The 26,902-nt window shown below is 38.4% G+C and overlaps 1 protein-coding gene across 2 annotated transcripts in view; it reads left to right on the top strand.

The window, feature by feature from the left end:
• The window catches only part of LOC115416349 (transcription factor 4-like), a 42,618-nt gene that overhangs the window by 496 nt on the left and 15,220 nt on the right, over positions 1–26,902 (top strand). For both annotated transcript variants that reach the window (XM_030130094.1, XM_030130093.1), the window contains exons 2-7: positions 3,412–3,560; positions 3,656–3,818; positions 8,505–8,578; positions 8,675–8,753; positions 13,188–13,267; positions 13,566–13,775. In XM_030130094.1, coding sequence (XP_029985954.1) covers positions 3,412–3,560; positions 3,656–3,818; positions 8,505–8,578; positions 8,675–8,753; positions 13,188–13,267; positions 13,566–13,775 — 755 coding nt within the window. The remainder of the gene's footprint in view (positions 1–3,411; positions 3,561–3,655; positions 3,819–8,504; positions 8,579–8,674; positions 8,754–13,187; positions 13,268–13,565; positions 13,776–26,902) is intronic.

The raw sequence follows: 26,902 nt of genomic DNA on the forward strand, positions 1-26,902 counted from the left end.
CAGGATTGGTGACCCCTGCTCTATATTTTGCATTTTTCAGTCTAATTCATGTATTTTCCTGTTTTTCGTACACTGGTCATGTCAATGTTCTTTAAAGCAGCATACGACTTAAATCACACATCAAACATCACTTGGGCCTTTTCGGAAATTTTGTTGAGAAGTGCATAGTGCACTGTAAAAAAAAAAAAAAAAAAACTTGTAAAAAAAAAAAAAACTGTAATAGCAGCTGGGGCACCAAAAAAATACTGTTAAATAACAGAAAATAAGCATCTCATAAAAATACGGTAATTTTCCATAATTAAAATACAGTTTTTTTCCCTTGCTTTACTTTTCAGATGTTTTACTAACTCCTCTAAGCCTCCTGTTGTTATGCAGCTATTTTCCTTTCCCCTACTTTTGGACACTTTAATCTGAGGGGACAGAATGTGTGTTTACCCCCTCAGCCTCAGAACCGGGTCCGGATCGGCCCGATCTTGTGACTAAATCCGATCTGATCTTCGAAAAAATGCTAGGTTGGCAGCCGATACTGATCTGTAGATCAGATCGGGACATCTGTATTTGTAATGGGTTTGAAAGAAGACCCCCCAAAACACAGCAAGGTTATTATCGTTCACGAAAACTAGTGAAATGACAAAAACTAGAACTGAAAAAAACATTTTCGTTAACTGAAATAAATAAAAAGTATAATTAAAAGAAAAGACGATAACTAACTGAAACTGTATTGTGTGTTTACAAAACTAACTAAAACGGATAAAAAATTATGGAGAAAATTCCGTTTTCATCTTTGTCAATGTCGGATTGATACGAAAGCGATTTATTTTGCTCTAGCAATTTTCTCTGCTGTCACCATCCGACACTTTTTGCTCCGTCACTTGTGTTCACTTGTGGTTTCCAGTCGTCTTCTGGTCCCCACTCTACCTGGAAACATGGAGACTAAAGCAGCAGAGTCCTGTCTGGGATTGATTTGAATAGGAGCACAGAGAAGAAGAGAAAAGAGACCACTGAACTACAACTGAACTACAACTGAACTACAACTAAACTACAACTGAACTACACCTAAACTACAACTGAACTACAACTAAGCATTTAGAAAAAAATGAAAACTAATACAAACTTTCAAACCTGCTCTAAAAACGAATTAAAATGAACTGAATTAGAGAAAAAAAGTCAAAACTAAATAAAACTGAACTAGAACGAAAAATCCAAAAGTATTAGAACCTTGGGAGGAACTGGCCGACGGAGGCGGGTCACAGAAGCCAATCATTCGAGAAATAATAATTTGGATCACCTGTGGCTGAGGGCGGAGTTAGAGGAATAGTAAAGCGGAAATCCCGAAGCTCCGCCCACCCTCCCCCTCCTGTGAGTTTCTTGTACCAAGGGCCCAACATGAGTCTGTTTCAGGGGGGTCAAACTGGTGTCAGCGCCCCAGGGTGACAGGAATGAGCCTTAAGGCTGGAAGCAGCAGGTATAAAACAGAATAAAGATGAAGAAGAAGTCTGTTCTGAGCCACTGGACAAACATGGACATGTTTGTGTTCATTATTTCAGAGCAGATTCATCTGTTTACTGATGAAATGTCAGATTTATTTCCTTTCTCATATCAGTATAGATTCTGTGTTGCATGGCTGCAGTAGTCTAATAATCAAGTTACAACTCAAAACTGTACTTTGGTATCACTGAATGAATCTGAATCAGCCAATTAATACTGAATCGAATCAAATCAAATCACAGTTAATCAATTCAGAACCTTATGAATCGAAATCGAATCAATTAAGGAAATTGGCCATGACACCCAGGCCTAAAACAGACTAATGGATTAGAGACAGTGAGGATCCGACTGGGGTTGGACACATTTGAACAAACATCTGGGATCAAAGTCAGACACTGATTTAAAGCTCAGATTTAATTCAAAGTTTATTATATTAAAAACAGAGAAAACTGAACTAGAAAAGCACTCGGAGAGCGCAGATCTCTGCCAAGGCAGACACCCCCCCCCCCCCTTGTCCTTTTTGCTCTTTTGTGTTGATATAGTCGGTTAAAATAAAAAAAATAATAGACAGATGAGATAGATGTTGTGCTGAAAAAAAAGATACCAAACATGGGCATAGTAAACATTTCTATGTATAGTATATAAAGGCAAAATCAGAAGTGCTCAAAAACGGATATAATAGGCTCAGACCACTAAAGGTTAAAGGAAAAACCCACATTACGAACTGTATTTCGATAGAGAAAGCCGATTCTAGATGTAACTTTGGAGAGTACAGAACTGATGTGAGTTTGAAATGAGAGGGAACCGTATTTGTACCAGGACCCAAACTGAATTTCAGAACTGTTCAGTGACAGAAGTTTGATGGGGTGTTGGATTTGTGGGAGGGTTCTGTTCAAGATCAGACATTTTGTTTTGCTTATGTTTAAAGATAAATGAAGATCAGATGAAGCATGTTGAATGTTACCGAAGCTAATCTGTAGCACAGGCAGGGCAGTGTGGGGGGAGGGGCTGCATGTGTACACAGCGGTGTCATCGGCGTACAGGCGGATATGCCAGTTTATACCATGGGTTACAGTGTCGATGTAAATATTGAAGAGTGCTGGACTGAGTATCGAACCCTGGGGGACACCTTTGTGAATTCGTAATTAGTGATGTCCCGAAGTAGATTTTTTTTGCTTCTGATCTGATTTTTTTTAGGATTAGTTTTACTGATACTGATCCGATACCGACTTTTTACTATGAAATTTTGATTTAAATTCTGAGTCATTATTTCTAGGTTCTTATTCTGTTATTTAACTATAGATCCCAGTTGGTCTGGATGGGGAACCTGAACTAAAACAACTCTGATACCTTTGACTCTGAAGAACGTGTCATTTTTGCACTTTTCAAATTCAGACTGTGGGACTAACTAACTAAACTAACTGAAATTAAGCATTTAGAAGAAAATGAAAACTAATAAAAACTATCAAACCTGCTCTAAAAATGAATTAAAACTAACTGAATTAGAGAAAAAAAGTCAAAATTAAATAAAACTAAACTAGAATGAAAAATCCAAAACTATTAGAACCTTGGCACACACACTGTCTGCATGTGTCCAGAACAGTAGTTTTTGAAGCAGTTTACACAAAGTCCAGTTCTTCTGAACCTGTCCAATAATATGAAATCCACAGCCGTAGCCCAGTCGATAAAAACAGTCGGTTTTTTTCTGCTACAGACGTTTACTTCAGTTCAGTTCTTCAGTGTTTGAGTTTTAAGAAGTCTACCTTTATTTTTCGCCTCATATTTACACGACTTTTAAGCACGATAACTCAGTTCAAAGTGTTCGGTCTGGTCACATGACGTTAAAATCTGTTCCTAGCCCTTGAATGTTCTTTAAATGTGTTCCGGGTCCGTCCTGTCAGCTGACTTCCTGTTTGTTTTCAGATGGTCACCATAGCGCCGACCCCTGGAGTAGCAGTAGTAGCAGTATGAGCCAGCAGGGTTACCACGGCAGCATGCTGGGGGGCGGGAACTCGGCCCACGGCCCCGCCCAGAGCTCCTCCTACTGCGGGATCCACCCCCACGACAGATTGGTGAGCGGAACCGCCGTCGACGGTCACCAACGGCAACTCCCAATGGTCACACGTTCTCCTGTTTTTTAACGCCACTTCCTGTTTGTTTTGCGCAGAGCTACCCGTCACACTCGTCAGCTGACATCAGCTCCAGCCTACCGCCCATGTCCAGCTTCCACAGAGGGGGAGGGGCCGGGGGTGGGGGCGGGGCCAGTCACTACAGCACCGCCTCCTGCACCGCCCCCACCAACGGCACAGACAGCATCATGGGTAAGACATGTGAGTCTGCACTTTAATTCAACACTTTGATTCCTGTGGACGACTCCTGATGCATTCTGGGAGTTTGAGTCAAATGGAGCTTATTTATATAGATGGACTGGTATTTATACTATTTCTATTTTATATATATAATTGTAGTGCATTTTAGGGTATGTTTAGTGTATTTTACTGTAGTTTTGTATAGTTTTTATATATTTTAGTACATTTTTGGGTATGTTTGGTGTATTTTACTGTAGTTTTGTATAGTTTTTGTGGATTTTAGTACATTTTAGGGTACATTTGTTGTATCTCGCCGTAGTTTTGGGGGATTTTAGTACATTTTCGGTTATGTTTAGTGTATTTTGCTGTAGTTTTGTGTAGTTTTTGTGTATTTTAGTACATTTTTGGGTATGCTTGGTGTATTTTGGTGTAGTTTTGTCTAGTTTTTGTATATTTTAGTGCATTTTAGGGTATGTTTGGTGTATTTTATTGTAGTTTTGTATATTTTAGTACATTTTAGGGTATGTTTGGTGTATTTTATTGTAGTTTTTATACTTTTTGTATATTTTAGTACATTTTCAGGTATGTATGGGGTATTTTACTGTAGTTTTGTCTAGTTTTTGTATATTTTAGTACATTTTCAGGTATGTTTGGTGTATTTTATTGTAGTTTTTATAGTTTTTGTATATTTTAGTACATTTTCAGGTATGTTTGGTGTATTTTATTGTAGTTTTTATAGTTTTTATATTTTAGTACATTTTTGGGTATGTTTGGTGTATTTTATTGTAGTTTTTATAGTTTTTGTATATTTTAGTACATTTTAGGGTATGTTTGGTGTATTTTATTGTAGTTTTTATAGTTTTTGTATATTTTAGTACATTTTAGGGTATGTTTGGTGTATTTTAGTGTAGTTTTTATAGTTTTTGTATATTTTAGTACATTTTCAGGTATGTTTGGTGTATTTTATTGTAGTTTTTATAGTTTTTGTATATTTTAGTACATTTTTGGGTATGTTTGGTGTATTTTATTGTAGTTTTTATAGTTTTTGTATATTTTAGTACATTTTAGGGTATGTTTGGTGTATTTTATTGTAGTTTTTATAGTTTTTGTATATTTTAGTACATTTTAGGGTATGTTTGGTGTATTTTAGTGTAGTTTTTATAGTTTTTGTATATTTTAGTACATTTTTGGGTATGTTTGGTGTATTTTACTGTAGTTTTGTATAGTTTTTATATATTTTAGTACATTTTTGGGTATGTTTGGTGTATTTTACTGTAGTTTTGTATAGTTTTTGTGGATTTTAGTACATTTTAGGGTACATTTGTTGTATCTCGCCGTAGTTTTGGGGGATTTTAGTACATTTTCGGTTATGTTTAGTGTATTTTGCTGTAGTTTTGTGTAGTTTTTTGTGTATTTTAGTACATTTTTGGGTATGCTTGGTGTATTTTGGTGTAGTTTTGTCTAGTTTTTGTATATTTTAGTGCATTTTAGGGTATGTTTGGTGTATTTTATTGTAGTTTTGTATATTTTAGTACATTTTAGGGTATGTTTGGTGTATTTTATTGTAGTTTTTATACTTTTTGTATATTTTAGTACATTTTCAGGTATGTATGGGGTATTTTACTGTAGTTTTGTCTAGTTTTTGTATATTTTAGTACATTTTCAGGTATGTTTGGTGTATTTTATTGTAGTTTTTATAGTTTTTGTATATTTTAGTACATTTTTGGGTATGTTTGGTGTATTTTATTGTAGTTTTTATAGTTTTTGTATATTTTAGTACATTTTCAGGTATGTTGGTGTATTTTATTGTAGTTTTTATAGTTTTTGTATATTTTAGTACATTTTTGGGTATGTTTGGTGTATTTTATTGTAGTTTTTATAGTTTTTGTATATTTTAGTACATTTTAGGGTATGTTTGGTGTATTTTATTGTAGTTTTTATAGTTTTTGTATATTTTAGTACATTTTAGGGTATGTTTGGTGTATTTTAGTGTAGTTTTTATAGTTTTTGTATATTTTAGTACATTTTTGGGTATGTTTGGTGTATTTTATTGTAGTTTTTATAGTTTTTGTATATTTTAGTACATTTTAGGGTATGTTTGGTGTATTTTATTGTAGTTTTTATAGTTTTTGTATATTTTAGTACATTTTAGGGTATGTTTGGTGTATTTTAGTGTAGTTTTTATAGTTTTTGTATATTTTAGTACATTTTTGGGTATGTTTGGTGTATTTTATTGTAGTTTTTATAGTTTTTGTATATTTTAGTACATTTTAGGGTATGTTTGGTGTATTTTATTGTAGTTTTTATAGTTTTTGTATATTTTAGTACATTTTAGGGTATGTTTGGTGTATTTTAGTGTAGTTTTTATAGTTTTTGTATATTTTAGTACATTTTAGTGTATGTTTGGTGTAATTTACTGTAGTTTTTATAGTTTTTGTATATTTTAGTACATTTTCGGGTATGTTTAGTGTATTTTAGTGTAGTTTTTATAGTTTTTGTATATTTTAGTACATTTTAGGGTATGTTTGGTGTATTTTACTGTAGTTTTTATAGTTTTTGTATATTTTAGTACATTTTCGGGTATTTTTAGTGTATTTTAGTGTAGTTTTGTATACTTTTTGTATATTTTAGTACATTTTAGTGTATTTTTTGTGTATGTTGGTGGATAATAACTGCGTATAAATGCCTGTTGGACTGTTTATGTGAATTTAAGGTTTAAAATTTGACCAAAGAAATTTAGAAAAACATCTTAAAGTCCTAAATGTGACATGTTCTGTCTATTAAAACAAGTTCAGCACCTTTAAATCTGGTCAAACTCTGTGGACTTCTAAAAGTGTTGGAGTGAATTTTACTCTGAGGCACTTCAGTCTCAGGTTTTAACACATGTAGAACCTTCTAGAACCCACCGGTACAGTGTGTGTGTGTGTGTGTGTGTGTGTGTGTGTGTGTGTGTGTGTTTACACTGAGAGGACGCTGTGTTTTCTATTAACTCCATGTAGTGTTTATGTTTAACTCTGTGTGTGTGTGTGTAATATCTGTGGAATGTGTGTCCATGAAAACAAACCTTCCGTCTGCTTCTTATTGCCGTCCTGTTTGTTCTGGGGGCGTGTCCATCTGCGTCCTCTGGTCACATGTTCGCTCTTCCTCGTCCTTAGCAACACTACGTCAGAGTTAAAACTACACTTAAAATAGCACTTAAGTCAAACCAGTTAACTCTGCAAATTACAGACAGAGACTCAAACATCCAGTAGCAGAACACAGACAGATTAGACCAGTTTGAACCAGTTTAGAGTAGTTTAGACCAGTTTGGACCAGTTTAGACCAGTTAGGACCAGTTTAGACTAGTTTAGACCGGTTTGGACCAGTTTAGACTAGTTTAGACCGGTTTGGACCAGTTTAGACTAGTTTAGACCAGTTTGGACCAGTTTAGACCAGTTTGAACCAGTTTGGACCAGTTTAGACCGGTTTGGACCAGTTTAAACCAGTTTGGACTGATTTGGGCCATTTTAGACCAGTTTACACCAGTTTGAGCCATCATTTTAGATCAATTTGGACCAGTTTAGACCAGTTTGGACCAATGTGGACCAGTTAAGTCCAGTTCAGACCGATATGGACCAATTTAGGCCAGTTTAGACCAGTTTAAATCACCGTTTTAGATAAATTTGGACCAGTTTAGACCAGTTTGGACCAGTTTAGTCCAATTTAGACCAGTTTAGACCAATTTGGACCAGTTTAGTCCAATTTAGACCAGTTTGGACCAGTTTAGTCCAATTTAGATCAGTTTGGACCAGTTTAGACCAATTTGGACTCTGATGTGGGACTGGATCCAGTTCATCCAGGAGGTCAGGGTCAAAGGTCAAAGACACAACACAACAGACACACACACACAGCTGTGCTCTGCCTTACACACATGGACTTAATTCTTCATCAGGTTGGATCTGTGTGTAGTTGTGTGTGTGTGTGTAGCTGTGTGTAGTTGTGTGTGTTTATGTGTGTGTGTGCATGTGCGTGTGTGCGTTGTTAAGGCCTTAACTCTCCCATTTGTCACTTCCTGTCTCAGCTTTAACTCCTGTCGATGAAAAGGATTCATGATACAGTGTGTGTGTGTGTGTGTGTGTGTGTGTGTGTGTGTGTTTGTGGGTCTGTTTGTGTGCGTATGGTTTCCATCTGGAATCAGGACAGATGAGCTGTGTGTGTGTGTGTGTGTTGTGTTTTTTTTTTTTTGTGTTGGTTATTGTGTGTTTCTGTGTATTTTTTGTGTATTAGTACATGCTGAGTGTGGTTTTGGTGTTTTTTTGTGTGTTTTTTCTTGCGTTGTGTGTTTTTGTGTGTCATGTACATGTTGTGTGTATTTTTTGTGTGTTGTAGGTTTTTGTGTGTAGTAGTGTGTGTGGTATTTTTTGTGTATTTTTTGTATAGTTTCTTTATATTTTCATGCATGTGTTGTGTGTTTTTTTTATATTTTCTCTGTTGTGTATTTGTTTGTGTGTGTTATGTTGTGTATTTTTGTTGTGTTGCGTGTGTTGTGTCTTTGTATGGTCGTCATGTGGTCATGTGATGTCACTTCCTTCCTCTCTGACCTCGTTAACACTTTCAGTTTAATAAATCTAGTGTTTGAGGTGAATTTACCCAGAATCCTTCAGCTTCATCACATGTCAGCCTTCGAACGGTGTTGATGTTGATGTTGTTGTTGTTGTTGTGTTTCAGCCAATCGGGCGCAGGGTGGGGCGGCGGCCAGCAGTTCTCAGACCGGTGACGCTTTGGGAAAAGCCCTGGCCTCGGTGAGTGCGTCTCACACACACACACACACACACACACACACACACACAGCGGTCTGAACTCTTCGTCGTCGTCTTCATCCTCTCTCTGTTTTCCAGATTTACTCTCCAGATCACACCAACAACAGCTTCTCGTCCAATCCCTCCACTCCGGTCGGATCCCCGCCCTCACTCACAGGTAATCACATGACACAAACTGACCAATGGCTGCTCTGCCTGCTCTGGTACACACTGTTTGACAGAGTTCCAGAAAAGGCCGACGAAGACTTCAGCGTCTGAGGCGTTACAGCAAAAACAACCATCACATAAATAACAACCGTCACATAAATAACAACCGTCACATAAATTACAAACGTCACATAAATAACAACCGTCACATAAATGACAAACTGTTCATTCTACTTTATCCTGGTTTTTGAAAAATGTCGGTGCGTTTCCACTGAAATTATCCCATAAGAACTTTCCCTATAGTTTCTAGTTGGGGGGCGGGCTTTACCGATTCAGTGGAATTCTTGGGGGCGGGGCTGTGTGCTGAAGGACTCTGATTGGTGGAACACACCTGCATGTTTCGAAGTAAAAATAAGAAGTAAAACCTCCCATCAGACACTTTTAACACATTCAGCTGGAAGGAAACTTTAGAACCAACTTTGAACGTCACTTTACTGGAGGTTCTCCTGAAGCACCTCCTCCTCCTCCTCCTTTTCTTCTTCCTCCTCCTCTTCCTCCTCCCTCCTTCCTCCCCCTCCTCCTCCTCTTCTTCCTCTTCCTCTTCCTTTTCCTCCTCCCTCCCTCGTCCTTCCTCACCCCCCCCCCCCCCCGCTCCTTAAAGTGATAAATCCTTTTCCTTCTAATTGTTGTGTTGTATTTTGTGTGTACTTGTTGCTACAAATCGTTTCATATTTCTCCTCTTTGTGACTGATCGCTTTAATTACGAACTCCGCTTCAACAAATCGTTCCCCAACCTACGGGCCCTTCCTCCTCCTCCTCCTCCTCATTATGGCTGCCTGGGATATTGCCGCCTAAACCCTAATTGGTGTTTATCATTATGTCAGACTTACTCCACTTTTTACAAATTAAAACTGAAGCCCATTAAAGGAGCTCCATGCTAATTGATATGGAGGCTAATTCAGCGTTAGCATTAGCATTAGCGTTGTTTCATATGTATGTTTGTATTTGCACATGAATGTACCCAGGTAATTATTCATTAATTAACATATGCAAATGAGCATTAATATGAAGAAAGGAGAGAAAAGACACAATGAAAAGAAGGAGGAGATGAGAGGAGAAGGAGAAAAGAGGAGCAGCAGGAGGAGAAAAAAGGAGGAGATGAGAGGAGAAGGAGAAAAGAGGAGCAGCAGGAGGAGAAAAAAGGAGGAGATGAGAGGAGAAGAGGAGAGGAGCAGGAATGTTGGGGGGAGAAGGAGGAGGGGAAAAGAAGAGGAGGAGATGAGGAGGAGGAGAGAAGACAAACACAACCACACAATGAAAAGAAGGAGGAGGAACAGGAGAGGAGGAGGAGGAAGAGGAGGGGGGAAAAGACGAGGAGAAAAGAGGAGGAGGAGAAAAGACAGAAACCCAACCACACAATGAAAAAAGGAGGAGAATAGGAGAGGAGGAGGAGGAAGAGGTGAAAAGAGGAGGAGGTTAAAGGTGTTGGTGTGGGGGTGGGACAGGTAAACCAGTCGTCCTGAATCGAACTTTTAACGGACTGAATGGATGTCGTCGTCGTTCGTTTGCGTCGTTTAATTGTGAACCTCGTCCAAACCGTCTGCTCATGTTCAACCTTCAGAAAAAGTGAAATATATCCTTATCTGAACATAAACAACCTGAGTTTGTTCACATTATTTATTATTTTAATCATAATTATTCATTTTTGTTGTTTTTTGATCGCTTTGGCTGCTTTTGTTCATTTCATTGCTTATTTTATTCTTTATTTATGATCCCGCCCCCTGAAGAGGAGGAAAAGGGTACTGTTTCTGGTTTGTTTGTTTGTTTGTTTTGTTTACACTTTCGCAGCAAAACTATTAATTGAATTCAGACCTAATTGGGTTTATAGATAAACAGCGACACAGAATAAATGTGATTACATTCTGGATAAGTAGGTCAAAGTTCAAATTTTTATGAATTTTTAAAATCTTTTTTATTTTATTTTATTTTATTTTATTTATAATGAGTGAAATTTCAAATGTCTATAAAAACATACATTTTGTTTCAATTTACTTCTAACTTGTCACATATATATAGACGATTGAAATGATGACATCAGTTGGATTGATGATAAAATTAGCTACTCTACATGCAAAGGGCGGGGCTTGTTGTGCCTGGAACCACTTGTTTACATTGAAGTTAATTTTTTTGTCACATTATTATTTTGTTAATTTTTATTGTTTTTTATTGATCACTTTGGCTGCTTTTGTTCATTTTGTGGCTAATTTTTTTCTTTATTTATGACCCCGCCCCCTGAAGAGGAGGTAAAGGGTATCGTTTTTGGTTCAGTTTATTTGTTTGTTTGTTTGTTTACACTTTCACAGCAATATTATGAATTGAATTCATACCCAATTTGGTTTATAGATTAACAGCGACCCAGAATAGATGTGATTATGTTTTGGGGAAATTAGGTCCAAGTTCATATTTTTTATGAATTTTTTAAAACCTTTCTTTTTTTAATTTACTTATAATGGGTGAAATTTCAAATGTCTATGAAAAAATACATTTTGTTTCTGTTTATTTCAAACTTGTCACATTTATAGAGACAACTGAAATGATGACATCAGCTGGATCGATACGTTCGAGGGGTGGGGCTTGTGCCTGGAACCATGTGTTTACATTGCAGTTAATTTTTTTTGTCCCATTGTTTATTATTTTAATTAATTTATTTTTGTTTTGGATCACTTTGGCTGCTTTTGTTCATTTTGTTGCTTATTTTATTCTTTATTTATGACTCCGCCAAAAGGTATTGTTTGTTTGTTTGTTTTTTAACACTTTAGCAGCAAAACTGTTAATTGAATTCATACCTAATTGGGTTTATAGGTTAACAGTGACACAGAATAGATGTCATATTTTGGGGACAGGAGGTCAAAGTTCACATTTTTTATGAATGAAAAAAAAATTAAATTATAATAATTTCAAATGTCTATAAAAACATACAATTTGTTTCAATTTACTTCAAACTTGTCACAAATATAGGGACAATTGAAATGATGACATCAGCACACACATAAACATGATGACATCAGCTGGATGGATACGTGCGAGGGGCGGGGCTTATTGTGCCTGGAACCACTTGTTTACATTGAAGTTCATTTTTTTTGTCCCTTTGTTTATTATTTTTTTCCTTTCTGTTGTTTGTTGTTTACTCATGGTCCATATGGGTGGTATCACATGACAAACCTGAACCTGAACATCTGCAGCAGCTGCTCGTGCCCAACCTTCGCTTCAATGTAAACGGTGGCGAACGGCGGCGTCTACCAGCTAATGAGACCCGTCGACTCCACCCGACCCTTCAGCGCCACCGCCGCCGCTACAAAAGCACAACAGACACACAAAGGCTGTGTGTTGTGCTCATGCTAATGCTCATGCTAATCAACCACTCGGACCTTTGGCGAAGACAAAGCGCTGATATTAGCATCGGAGCCGCAGATACGAGTCGGTTTGTTTTAGCCTTTTGTCGCTGGTCTCCGCTTCTTTTATTTGTGAATCGACGCCACGAGTGGAAACGAGCGCGGACTCCTGGTGTGTGAAGGAGGTGTGTTTGTCGAGTGGTCCGGTCTTTTGTCGGAGAAAATCAGAGGAGGCGTCGGCTCTAATCCACACTCGAAAAAACAAAAAAAACAACAACATCCATTTACGACGCGCTCACACTGAGCGGGGGGGGGGGTGTCGGAGGCCGTCCCAGCATGCACTGGGGGCACAACCTGCCTGAGAAATGACCAGAAACAGACATTTATTTACATGAACACAAACACCTTCATTATGTGGATTTATCATTTACTGTGTTTTCAGCGTCAAACTCCAGGGTCATGTGACCAAACATCAGTCATTAAAAAAACCTGCTTCAGTGTGGAGCGTCTGTGCTTCGTCTCATTGGACAGTTTTAGTGGAAACGCACCGAGGTTTTAGAGAATCCACAGAAACATTAATGTTCCTGCGACGGAAAAAAAAGGGCCTTTAGAGTCTGACATGGAGTTTATTTACTGATGTTAATGAGACTGAACGTAATTAATGACAGAATAATCAGCTGGATGAGGAAGGAGGCTCATGGGACCGCCTACCTGGGAGGTGTCATGAGGTCACATGACAGGTCACGTGACCGGTCATAGGACAGGTCACATGACAGGTCACATGACTGTATTTAAGTTCCAAATACTCAGTTTGTCATTAACGTCCACAGGAGACTGAGGTGATGATGATAGTGATGATGGCGTCCTTGCCTTCCTCCTCATCTCCTCTCCTGCTCATATCTCCTTGTCTTCTTTCTCCTTGTCTCCTCTCTTCTTGTCTCCTCTGTCCTTGTCTCATGTCTCCTCGTCTCCTTATCTCCTCATCTCCTTGTCTCCTCTCTCCTCATCTCCTTGTCTCCTCTCTCCTTATCTCCTTGTCTCCTGTGTCCTAGCTCCTAGTTCAGCTGTCTGGTCCAGGAACGGTGGTCAGGGAGCGTCATCACCGAACTACGAGGCTCCGCTGCATTCACTGGTAAATATGAAAAAACGAAAAAACAACAACAGCTGAAAAACACACAAATGATTATTATGTTATTAATTATTATGTTAATGGTCATTATTACATTATTGATTATTACATTATTGGTCATTATGTTATTGATCATTATGTTATTGGTTATTATTATATTATTGGTTATTATTACGTTATTGATCATTATGTTATTAGTCATTATTACTAACTGACTGTTGCTAGCCGACTGTTGCCAACCAACCATTGCTAACCAACTGTTGCTAACCCACCGTTGCTAACCCACCGTGTTGCCCCGCAGCAGAGTCGTATCGAAGACCGCCTGGAGCGTCTGGACGACGCCATCCATGTACTGCGGAGTCACGCCGTGGGGCCGTCGACGGCGATGAGCAGCGGACACGGCGACATGCACAACCTCATCGGAGCGGCGCACACGCACAACGGCGCCATGGGAGCGCTGGGCGGCGGCTACGGGACGGGACTGCTATCGGCCAATAGACACTCACTCATGGTAGGAAACCTGGGCCACGCCCCCACGACACTCAGATGGTTTAACGAGGGTTTATCAGCGATTATAGACGTAAACACCTGCACAGCAGACGATAGTGAATGATCTATACTGTTAAAGAAAGGACAAAAACAACAAAAAGACGGTGAAGATGAGACTGAAGAAAAGACCAAAAAGATAAAAATGACAAAAAGATGCAAGACAGAAAAGACAAAAAAGAAGAAAATATCAAAAAGATGAATAAACTTAGTAAAAGATGCAAAAAAAGAAGAAGCAGTTGTGTTTTCCATATTGAACCTTTGGCTTTGAGGTGAAATAATAAACACAAAGACGGAAACAGCTGTTTGACAGAAGGAGAGAGAGATACACAACAATACACAACAATACACAACAGTACACAACAATACACATCAGTACACATCAGTACACAACAATACACAACAGTACACAACAATACACTACAGTACACAACATACACAACAATACACAACCCGATGAACACAGTCAGACCTGCTCTGTGTTGTTTCAGTTGTTTGTTGTTTGTTGTGTTACCGTCGTCTTTTCACTGGTTTTATTAGTGGGTGCATTGGTTCGATCTTTTCTTAAGGGGCATTAACACAACTTCAGTGTTCTATCACTGCAGCGATTCACCACTTCTGAGTGTGTGTGTGTGTGTGTGTGTGTGTGTGTCTGTGTGTGTGTGTGTGTGTGTCTGTGTCTGGTCTTTGTTAAGGCTTTGACTTTGTTGTGTTATTTTCTAAATGGAGAGCACCTGTGTTTGAATCTGTGTGTGTCACTGTGTGTAGTTTTGTGTGTGTGTGTGTGTGTGTGTGTGTGTGCGTTGGCCGGCTCCCACAGAGATTATCTGCTTCTCACGCATATCTGTCCAGCTGTCTCCAACTCACACACACACACACACACACACCCTATAATACACACACACACACACACACACAATAACACACACACACACACTTCCTTCCAGTGTGTTGTTGTTGTAACAGTAGATGGCGCTGGTTCTTTGCTCATGCTCTGCTTCATGGTTTCATTCATGTTTGTTTCACTTTCACTTTCACTTGAATCAAACATTAAAGCGGTTTGATGTCGTATTAATATTTTTGAAAAAAGGACAAAAAACACACAAAAATGTAAAATCTGATTTGAAAAATGTCTATACTTTATTGCATAAATAACACACAGATGTTTAACAAACCTTTTCAGAGACTTTAAAAGTGAATATTGGTTCCAAATATTAGGTAAGAAAATTAAAACTGTAATAAATTAAAACTGTACTCAAATATTGGACATAAAAGCAGATCTTTACATAGAGTTTTCACAGATTCTGCCAGTTTTTTCCAATTTGAAAAAGGACACTTACTTTATGTCGCTATAATAACACTAAATATTGTTTGTTTGCTCTGGTTTCAAACCCTCATATCTGTGTTTGTATTTGTTCTGTCGACATCAAATAAAAAGTGTCAGAGTGTTTCGAGTCCACACTTTCAAATGCAGTCGTCTCCACTGGTCTACGAGACCGGCTTCTGACGCCACGACGTGTTGAAAAGGTCATGTGGTTCAGTCCCAGGGCCGTGACCATGGACCCCTAAAGGGTTAACACACAGGTGTCAAACATGCAACCTGGGGGCCAAAACCGGCCCACCAAAGGGTCCAATCCGGCCCACCAAAGGGTCCAATCTAGCCCACCAAAGGGTCCAGTCCAGCCCACCAAAGGGTTCCAGTCCAGCCCACCAAAGGGTCCAGTCCAGCCCACCAAAGGGTCCAATCTAGCCCACCAAAGGGTCCAGTCCAGCCCACCAAAGGGTTCCAGTCCAGCCCACCAAAGGGTCCAGTCCAGCCCACCAAAGGGTCCAATCTAGCCCACCAAAGGGTCCAGTCCGGCCCACCAAAGGGTCCAATCTAGCCCACCAAAGGGTCCAGTCCGGCCCACCAAAGGGTCCAATCTAGCCCACCAAAGGGTCCAGTCCAGCCCACCAAAGGGTTCCAGTCCAGCCCACCAAAGGGTCCAGTCCAGCCCACCAAAGGGTCCAATCTAGCCCACCAAAGGGTCCAGTCCAGCCCACCAAAGGGTTCCAGTCCAGCCCACCAAAGGGTCCAATCTAGCCCACCAAAGGGTCCAGTCCAGCCCACCAAAGGGTCCAGTCCAGCCCACCAAAGGGTCCAGTCCAGCCCACCAAAGGGTCCAATCCGGCCCACCAAAGGGTCCAGTCCGGCCCACCAAAGGGTCCAATCTAGCCCACCAAAGGGTCCAGTCCAGCCCACCAAAGGGTCCAATCCGGCCCACCAAAGGGTCCAGTCCGGCCCACCAAAGGGTCCAGTCCGGCCCACCAAAGGGTCCAATCTAGCCCACCAAAGGGTCCAGTCCAGCCCACCAAAGGGTCCAATCCAGCCCACCAAAGGGTCCAGTCCAGCCCACCAAAGGGTCCAGTCCAGCCCACCAAAGGGTCCATCCTGGGATGAATTTGTGAAATGCAAAAATTGCATTGAAGATATGAACAATCATGGACGTTAAAATCATTTTAGGTCAGTTCAATCTAAAGTGGGTCAGAACCTGTAAAATACTATTATAATAAATATATTATAATAAATATTATATAAAAATATCGGTTCTGCAATATATTGCGATATTTCATTTCACAATACTGTATCGATATTCAAAGTACTGTATGGATATTTTTAGGTTTTTATTCAAATGTAGATATTGTGGAGGTTCAATTTTGTCTTTTGTTTTTCTTCGTTTATATTTTATTTATTTTTCAACAATCTTTTATTCAATAATGTTTGTTCCTTTGTTGGGATTGAGCTCAAATCCTGTTCTGATGTTAGTTGTGAACTAATAGAATCTGAACATTTGAACAGGATCTGAAACTGGAATGTCTGTAAAACACAATTTCAGTTTGAACACAGTTTGAACATTCGGTGATAGAACATTAGATCCTGTTGGGATCAAATAAAAAAGTGTTTAGCATTTGTGCAGATTTCTGCTGTAATTCAATTCTTCAAGGAAATAACCATAAAAAAAAGAAACAAATAAAAAATGGCCTTTTTAACAGTATCATGATATATCGTATAGTGATCCTAGTATTATGATTTGTATCGTATCACCAGATTCTTGCCGATACCCAGCCCTAATATTTACAGACTGGCCTTTAGAAAAAATGTGAACGACTTTAAATGTCTTCAGAGAAGTCTGTGGAATTGGACCAATATTCTGCATGTTACTAAAACCTTTGTGTATTTGTAGATCCACTGTGATCTGTGCGTTATAATGCATATGTGTAAATAAATAAACTAAGGCGTAATATCGTTAAAACTGCACTTTATTTTTCTTACAAAATTTCAGGTTGTTCATATTTGTTCATGTTAGGTTCAAGTACAGTTTGTAGATGTAAACATTTTCATGACTTTTTTCACTCAAAAACAGAAAAAACTTTGGAGTTATCGTCATTTATCAGTTCTTATCCTATTATTTATATTTTTTTACTGGTCCGGCCCACTTTAGATCATATTAGGCTGAATGTGGAACTGAACTAAAATGAGTTTGACAGCCCTGGGTTAAACAGATCAGATACAGGCTACATATGGACACAAAAATCAGGTTTGAACCACATTTACCTGCAGTTTAAACCAAGGTTATTATTGTTAACGAAAACTAACGAAATGACAAAAACTAGAATTGGAAAAACATTTTCATTAACTGAAATAAATAAAAACTATAATTAAAAGAACCATAACTTACTGAAACTGTATTGTGTGTTTACAAAACTAACTAAAACGGATAAAAATTATGGATAAAATTCCCTTGATTTTCATCTTGTCAATGTCGGATTGATACGAAATGGATTTATTTCACTCAGTTTTCTTTTTGGTCCGTCACTTGTGGTTTCCAGTCGTCTTCTGGTCCCCACTCTACCTGGAAACATGGAGACTAAAGCAGCAGAGTCCTGTCTGGGATTGATTTGAATAGGAGCACAGAGAAGAAGAGAAAAGAGACCACTGAACTAAAATTAATACTAAAACTAAACTAAGACTAAAACTAAGCATTTAGAAAAAAATGAAAACTAATAAAAACTATCAAACCTGCTCTAAAAACAAATTAAAACGAACTGAATTAGAGAAAAAAAGTCAAAACTAAATAAAACTGAACTAGAATGAAAAATCCAAAACTATTCGAACCTTGGTTTGAACGCAGCCTTAGACGTGTTTCACAGGTTCATCCCGTTTGTTGGTTTCTGACTGGACAGTAACAGGTTAAAGTCCACTCCTCTACACTTTCCTCCATCTTGGTTTTATTTATTCCACTCTATTTTCTGCTTCTTTCTGCGGCGTTTGCTTTGAAAAGCGTTGGCATTTGGAGCTTTTTCCATGATCCATCCAAAACGTAGACGGATCCACACGTGTTCTGCCGGTGTGTTCGTGTGTGTGTGTGTGTGTGCGTGTGTGTGTGTGTGTGTGAGTTCATGTGTTCATATGTTCATGTGTGCGTGCCGTGGTGCGTTCACTGCGCTGGTTGTCTACGTACACGGCAGTTTTCTCCCACATCGGTCTGCCACCTGTTTTCCCAGAGTGATGACCTCAGCAGGAAGGCAGGCAGGCGTTTGTGCAGAACACGCCAAACGACATACAGCTGTGGGGGGGGGGCAAGGGGGGAGGAGGGGGTGGGGGGTCTGGGGTATGTGAGGAGACAAAGCTACGAAGTGACAGAAAAAAAAACACATGAGGGGGAAAAAGAGAGGAGTCACAGCTGAATCAGTGAACGATTAAATGGAAAAAATGTAGAAAAGAAAGAAAAGAAGGAGATGAAAGAAAACAGAAAATACCAGAGAGTGAACGAAACGAGGAGGATGAAAAAAAGCGAAAAACGAAAACAGGAAAAAAAAAACAAACAAACCCTCCAAACTCCACACAGGATGACGTCAGTCCTTCCTCTGTCTGTTCTTTATCAGTTGAATTCGCCTCAAACACCACTTTTACACCATGTTTTTTCTGCTGTTGAAGGATTTTCTGCGACTTTTACGACTTTTTAGACCCGACCCCGCCTCCAGAACTTTGGCATTAACACATGTTGATGTTTTTACATCACCAGTGAAAACAGTGTTTTTTCCCACGTTTGTTTCCGTCGTTCACAGAAACAGTATTTTACCGAATTTTGTGTTGTGGGAAGCAGAGGTTCACACATCCGCCTGGCAGGACTTTAATAACCCAGTACAGGTGGACTAAACTAAACCAGTACAGGTGGACTAAACTGAACCAGTACAGGTGGACTATACTAAACCAGTACAGGTGGACTATACTAAACCAGTACAGGTGGACTAAACTGAACCAGTACAGGTGGACTAAACTAAACCAGTACAGGTGGACTAAACTAAACCAGTACAGGTGGACGAAACTAAACCAGTACAGGTGGACTATACTAAACCAGTACAGGTGGACTAAACTAAACCAGTACAGGTGGACTAAACTGAACCAGTACAGGTGGACTAAACTAAACCAGTACAGGTGGACTAAACTGAACCAGTACAGGTGGACTAAACTGAACCAGTACAGGTGGACTAAACTAAACCAGTACAGGTGGACTAAACTGAACCAGTACAGGTGGACTAAACTAAACCAGTACAGGTGGACTAAACTAAACCAGTACAGGTGGACTAAACTAAACCAGTACAGGTGGACTTTAACTCTTTCATTTCCACTTAAATCTGGTTCTTTATTCGTTTCTTCAGTTTTGTTTTTTTTTTCCACTTTAACTTTTTCACTCTGTCCTTCATATATGCTTCACAGTTCTGGAAAAAGTTGCTGCACTTTTCCTCCAGCGTCAACACTGAGGCCAGTGTGTGTGTGTGTTTTTCTCTCTCTCTCTCTCTCTCTCTCTCTCTCTCTCTCTCTCTCTCTCTCTCTCTCTCTCTCTCTCTCCGTTGCCGTGGCAGCAGCAGGTGCTTTCTTTCAGCCGTCTCCTCCACAGTCCACTCTCTGTCCAGTTTGTTAAATGTTCAGATTTTTACGTCCGTTCCATTTTTGCAGCAGGTTTTTACTGAACATCCAGTGTTTTCCATCAGATCTGAACCATCACTGAGGAAGCACAGTGTTCCCAAAGGAACGTCGTCTGTTTTAACCTTTATTAAGTCATTTAGCTCCATGTAGTCTAATAGTATCCTCTGTATTTAGCATTTTTCAGTGTAAATCCTGTATTTTTCTGTATTTCATTCACTGTTCATGTAGATGTTTATTAAAATTCAGAGTTAATTTAAAGGTTATTATATTAAAGCAGAGAAAACGGAAGAAAAAGGGACTTTTTCAGTCAAATCTATCATTAACTGAACATAAACCAAGTGTCTGCAACCAACACTGACTTCATTGTAATATATATATATATATACATATAGATATATATATATATATATATATATATATATATATATATATATATATATATATATATATGTATATGTATGTGTGTGTGTGTGTGTGTGTATATATATCTATGTATTTATTAGGCCTGTAACGGTACACCAAATTTTCAGTTCGGTACATTTTCAGTTTTCAAAGCCACGGTTTGTGTTTTTTTCAGTTCGGTACAGGAAGAAAGAAAACCCCTCCAAATGTCTTTAATGCTTTTATGAAGTTTTGAACATTTTTCCTCCAATTATTGGAGACAATAGAATATAGAAAAAACAGGAATAATATAATTCTGCTGCTCGAAATCAAATAGAAAATAAAATAAATAAAATATTACTAAATGTAGTGTGTGTGTGTGTGTGTGTGTGTGTGTGTGTGTGTGTGTGACAGACAGAGTTAGTGTTAGTGTTTTAGAACTACTGTAGTTCATTGGTGGTAAACACTGTTCATCTTTTCGTTGTCTTTCTCCTCGTCTTCGTCTTTCACCTGAACCTGAACTGATCCAAACTGGACTGGACTGATCCTGGAGGGTCTGCAGTCTGTTCCTTCCAGGTTCACGTCATATTTGTTTTTTTTGTTTTTTTTTAACCTTATAACAGCTGTTATTTCATATTTCAGGTCAATGTGCGCTCCTTCAGTATGTCTGTGTGAAACTTGTGTGGATTTAAAGTTCCACATCCAACGACGTCCTTCGTTCCTTTTTCTTTTTCTCATACTGTTCCGTTTCAGTACAGCTGTATACGTACAGTACAGGCGTGGACTGAAACCGTTCGGTTCGGTATGTGGACCGTTACAGGCCTAGTATACATATATATATATATATATATATATATATATATATATATATATATATATATATATATATATATATATATATATATATATATATATATGTATATGTATATATATATATATATATATATATATACATATATATACACACACACACACACACACACACATATGTATATGTATATATATACATATCCTCCTGAGACCCACCAATGCATTTTTTTCCAAAGGTTAAATATCTCCTGAATAAAACCATATTTAAAAAAAAAAAATTTTCCAAATGCATCTCAACTTTAGCCTAATTTAGAGAAATAAAACCAATCTAAAACAAATACAGATCTTTTTTTCCCTAATTCATACATGAAAGGTTTGGTGTTGGTGCTGTTCTGTCCTTTCCTTTTCCTCTACTGCCCCCTGGTGGACACTCACTCTTAAATCCTCCTGTTCTGATCCCTCACACACTCTTTCATGTGTGTGTGTTCTTTGCGCTGCGACGATAATCAAATAAGACAAAGGGAAATTGCCAGAATGGGACGAACGCAGGCTGAAATATTCCAGAGTTGGAGAAATGACACAGTTTATTTTAGTTTTCACTGCAGCTCAGACAGATTCTGACACTGGTTATGAGGACGACAGCGACGAGCAGGACCAGAAAAGAAGAAAATACTCGACTACTTCTATCTGATTAATCAGCACACACAGACACACACAGATGCACACACATACACACACACACACACACACACACACACACACACACACACACACACACACAGTTCCTCAGCATGGACTCCTTTCTTTCTGCCTCTTTGTGGATTCCTTCTTTATTTTCCTTCAGTAAAATGTTTTATATGATACAGACGTAAAGTTTCTACAAACAGAAAGAGCTGTTCACACTTTTATTATTCAGTGTTTTCACTTTTATTGTGTCTTCAGTTCAAACTGTAAAACCTCATTGAGTTCAGTCATTTTTCGACAACAGCGTATTAGGCCAGGTCGGAAAAATAAAAACACTGTCACTACGAGAATGAAGTCATAAAATATGGAGATAAAACCTGTAATTTTATGAGAATAAAGTCATAATATTATGAGAGTGTCATAATTTAAAAACAGGAGGAAATAATATCATAATTTACTAAAATAAAGTTGTCCCCACATATATCTCGCATAATGCAGAACTTGAAACATTCTGTGAGGTTCTACTTTCATTTGGAGTTTACGCACAAAGGCCAAATACTGAGACTATTAGCCCCACCCACCAAATACTGAGACTATTAGCCCCACCCACCAAATACTGAACCTATTAGCCCCACCCACCAAATACTGAGACTATTAGCCCCACCCACCATCAACACATTAGCATAAGTCGAAGGACTTTGAAGACCTTGCGCACACATTTGGGTCTGTTTTGTCGTAAGAACCGAACAGATTTGGAGCAAATTTCCTCTTTAGTGGAGGAGGAACTGACAGTTTCTAAATGATGACTTTTCAACACACTATTGCTAATTTATTTTCAAAATATTGTGAATTTAATCTCGTAAAAGTACGACATTTTCATTAAATTATGAGGGTTTTTTTAAACTGTGACTTTATTCTCTAAATATTGTGTCTTTATTCTTGTAGTGACCAGTGTTTTTATTTTTCCGATGTGGCCTAATACGTCGTCGTAGCTACATGTGTGTGAGGTCAGAAAACCAGAAAGTGCAAAGCATCATGGGAACTGGATTTTCTGTGTCTGTCTATCAACCAGTCGTCCAATGTCGGAGGGTCCTTGAACGCCCCAACAATGTGAGTCCTCACAGCAGTTTGAGTTTTGTCATTTGTCACGTGGAAAAGGTCTTTTCTGTTCTGCGGTGTGTTCAAGGACAGTCTGACATCTGAGTTTGGATAGCTGGCGGCTCCACAGAAACTTTTAAAGGCAGGAAAAGAATTCATTCTTCTTTTTTTTTCTTTTTACAACATCCTTGTGTTTGTCGTGTTTGATTTGTCAACGCTGGAGCTCAGACGTCACAGTGTCCTTGAACACACCACGGACCAAATCGTCCCTGAGCTGAATTGTAGGCGACAGTTTAAAACTAAATAAGGCGCTGTTTTACTCCAGTTTTTTTTTTTTTTTCTAATGGTTGTGAGCTTTGGACGCTGCATCACATGACCTTCATCAGCTCTAATAGTGCAGATAAAAACCTGTAAAATGATGAAAAAATCTAAAACAGCGTCTGTTTTCAACTTTATTAGAGGAACGAAGTGAGTTTAGTAAAAAAAAAAAACAAACAAGTGTCAATAAAATGGTTTAGAAACAACTGATGGTGAGGTCACCAAGCCCCGCCTCCACCCCATCCATCCATCCATCCATCCTCCCTCTCATCCTTTTACTCCTTTCATCGTCTCCTTCGCTCCCAAATGTAAGATGGCAGCACAGAGGAGAGAGAGAGAGAGAAAGAGAAAGAAAGAGTGAGCGAGGGCTGTGTACATTTTTAATGGAGTCCTTTTATATTTCAACAGCCTTCCTTCCTTTTCTCTTCCTTAATTTACTTCATCACAGATGGAGAACAGCGCCCACACACATAAATAAATGAGTCCAACACTGATGGGAACCTGCCACTGCCATCATTAATTCACCTGTTTATTCACTGCTCTGACGCACCTTTAACCTCAAACACCTTTAACCTGGACACCTTTAACCTGCACTCCTTTAACCTGTACTCCTTTAACCTACACTCCTTTAACCTGCACTCCTTTAACCTGCACTCCTTTAACCTGCACTCCTTTAACCTGCACTCCTTTAACCTGCACTCCTTTAACTTACACTCCTTTAACCTGCACTCCTTTAACCTACACTCCTTTAACCTACACTCCTTTAACCTGCACTCCTTTAACCTACCCTCCTTTAACCTACACTCCTTTAACCTGCACTCCTTTAACCTGCACTCCTTTAACCTGCACTCCTTTAACCTGCACTCCTTTAACCTCTAACACCTTTAACCTGCACTCCTTTAACCTACACTCCTTTAACCTGCACTCCTTTAACCTGCACTCCTTTAACCTGCACTCCTTTAACCTGCACTCCTTTAACCTACACTCCTTTAACCTACACTCCTTTAACCTGCACTCCTTTAACCTGCACTCCTTTAACCTGCACTCCTTTAACTTACACTCCTTTAACCTGCACTCCTTTAACCTACACTCCTTTAACCTACACTCCTTTAACCTGCACTCCTTTAACCTGCACTCCTTTAACCTGCACTCCTTTAACCTGCACTCCTTTAACCTCTAACACCTTTAACCTGCACTCCTTTAACCTACCCTCCTTTAACCTACACTCCTTTAACCTGCACTCCTTTAACCTGCACTCCTTTAACCTGCACTCCTTTAACCTGTACTCCTTTAACCTCTAACACCTTTAACCTGCACTCCTTTAACCTACCCTCCTTTAACCTACACTCCTTTAACCTACACTCCTTTAACCTGCACTCCTTTAACCTACCCTCCTTTAACCTACACTCCTTTAACCTACACTCCTTTAACCTGCACTCCTTTAACCTACACTCCTTTAACCTGCACTCCTTTAACCTACACTCCTTTAACCTGCACTCCTTTAACCTACCCTCCTTTAACCTACACTCCTTTAACCTACACTCCTTTAACCTGCACTCCTTTAACCTACACTCCTTTAACCTACACTCCTTTAACCTGCACTCCTTTAACCTACACTCCTTTAACCTGTAGTCCTTTAACCTACCCTCCTTTAACCTTCACTCCTTTAACCTACACTCCTTTAACCTTCACTCCTTTAATCTTCACTCCTTTAACCTGCACTCCTTTAACCTACACTCCTTTAACCTACACTCCTTTAACCTTCACTCCTTTAACCTGTACTCCTTTAACCTGCACTCCTTTAACCTGCACTCCTTTAACCTACACTCCTTTAACCTACACTCCTTTATCTACACTCCTTTAACCTACACTCCTTTAACCTGCACTCCTTTAACCTACACTCCTTTAACCTGCACTCCTTTAACCTACACTCCTTTAACCTGCACTCCTTTAACCTGTACTCCTTTAACCTGCACTCCTTTAACCTGTACTCCTTTAACCTACACTCCTTTAACCTACACTCCTTTATCTACACTCCTTTAACCTACACTCCTTTAACCTGCACTCCTTTAACCTACACTCCTTTAACCTACACTCCTTTAACCTACACTCCTTTAACCTGCACTCCTTTAACCTGCACTCCTTTAACCTGTACTCCTTTAACCTACACTCCTTTAACCTGCACTCCTTTAACCTGCACTCCTTTAACTTACACTCCTTTAACCTACACTCCTTTAACCTGCACTCCTTTAACCTACACTCCTTTAACCTGCACTCCTTTAACCTACACTCCTTTAACCTGTACTCCTTTAACCTACACTCCTTTAACCTACACTCCTTTATCTACACTCCTTTAACAGATGCTTACGTTTAAGACGCTGTTTGTCTGGAAACTTCCACTGAACACATGCTCGGACTTCGTCCTCCTCCTCCTTTTGTGTTTAAAACGCCTTTCTTACTGAACCATCCTCCAGTTTTCATCACATGACAAGAAACAAACCATAAGTTGCACAAACTCATGAAAATCCTCCATCACTTATTAAACCTGATACTTGTTTACTTTAATTATTTCCTTTATTCTCTGGTTATTCTGACCATTCCTTCATTCATTCTCCTGGTTTCAAATGTCATTAAACACCTTTGACATTTTCTCTCAGCCCAAGATTTTGAATCTGAGGTATAGATTTTTTTTTTCTACTTTTTCTATTTTTTCTACTTCAGTTTCGTCACATGTAACAAGAAACTAATACTTTAATAATTAAAATAATTTTAGAACCAATTACCGTCAACATGACAAATGACAGAATCTGTTAATTGATTATCCACTGGTTTAATCAAGTCAGTGGATGAAGATCGAACCAAAACCATTTATTTTCATTAGACATTAATCTGCTCAAAATCATTTGTCAAAAATTCCACTGATTTGCATAAATTATGAACCTCAAATATGACTTGAAATGGAAGAAAAACGTCACATTTATGAAGTTAAAACCAAAGGCGTTCAGGTTTTTTTTTTTGTTACTTGATATGTGACTAAAGCCATTGACTGATGACGCACCGCTTTATTTGTTTAATTAAAATCCATTGAAAAAATTACCAAAATTTTGTGATTAACAACTTTTTTTTAACTTGGAGAATGAAATACAACTTAAGTTATTCATCAGTTCCAAAGAGCTGATTATTTTTGATCTATTGGTGAAAAAGAATTTGAAAATTTATGAAACTGAAATATTAACGTATTATTTTGAGCTAAAACTAATTTTTCTCACTGCAGCTAAGTATTCAACCTTTAAAATTTAGAATTTTAAGATTAATTTGAATCTAGTTCATATTTAAAAATAAATAAATAAATAACATTGTTGAATACTCATTTTGCTGTTGAATACAGCAAGAAAAACAATAAAAATATTTGACATGATGCAGATAAATGACTAAAACCTTTAATAACCATCAAATAAAACTCTTATATTTTAAGTACCTGGTTTCTTTTATGAAAAACAAGTTGCTTTAAAATGGATTAACTTCACATTATTTATGCCTTATTTATGTAGTTTGTCGTCATTGTCGTGTAACTTTGTTCGTACATTCTTCCGTTGAACAGTCGGTGAAATCGTGAACTTTGGGACCAGTTCTGTCTTTTATCGTCTTAAATGTTTTTTTCATTTTAATGTTGAAACGTTCAAACCAGGGGGTTGTTTCTGCTCGTGTTGATTTATGTGTTTGGGGTTAAAGGTCATTTTCACAGTCAGTGATGACAGCTGTAAAAGATGCACTTCTCTGTTTTGCCTTTTTTTATTTTATTTTTTATTGGTTTATTTAACTGGGACGTT

This window comes from Sphaeramia orbicularis, unplaced genomic scaffold (assembly GCF_902148855.1).
Source record: "Sphaeramia orbicularis unplaced genomic scaffold, fSphaOr1.1, whole genome shotgun sequence".
Lineage (NCBI taxonomy): Eukaryota > Metazoa > Chordata > Actinopteri > Kurtiformes > Apogonidae > Sphaeramia > Sphaeramia orbicularis.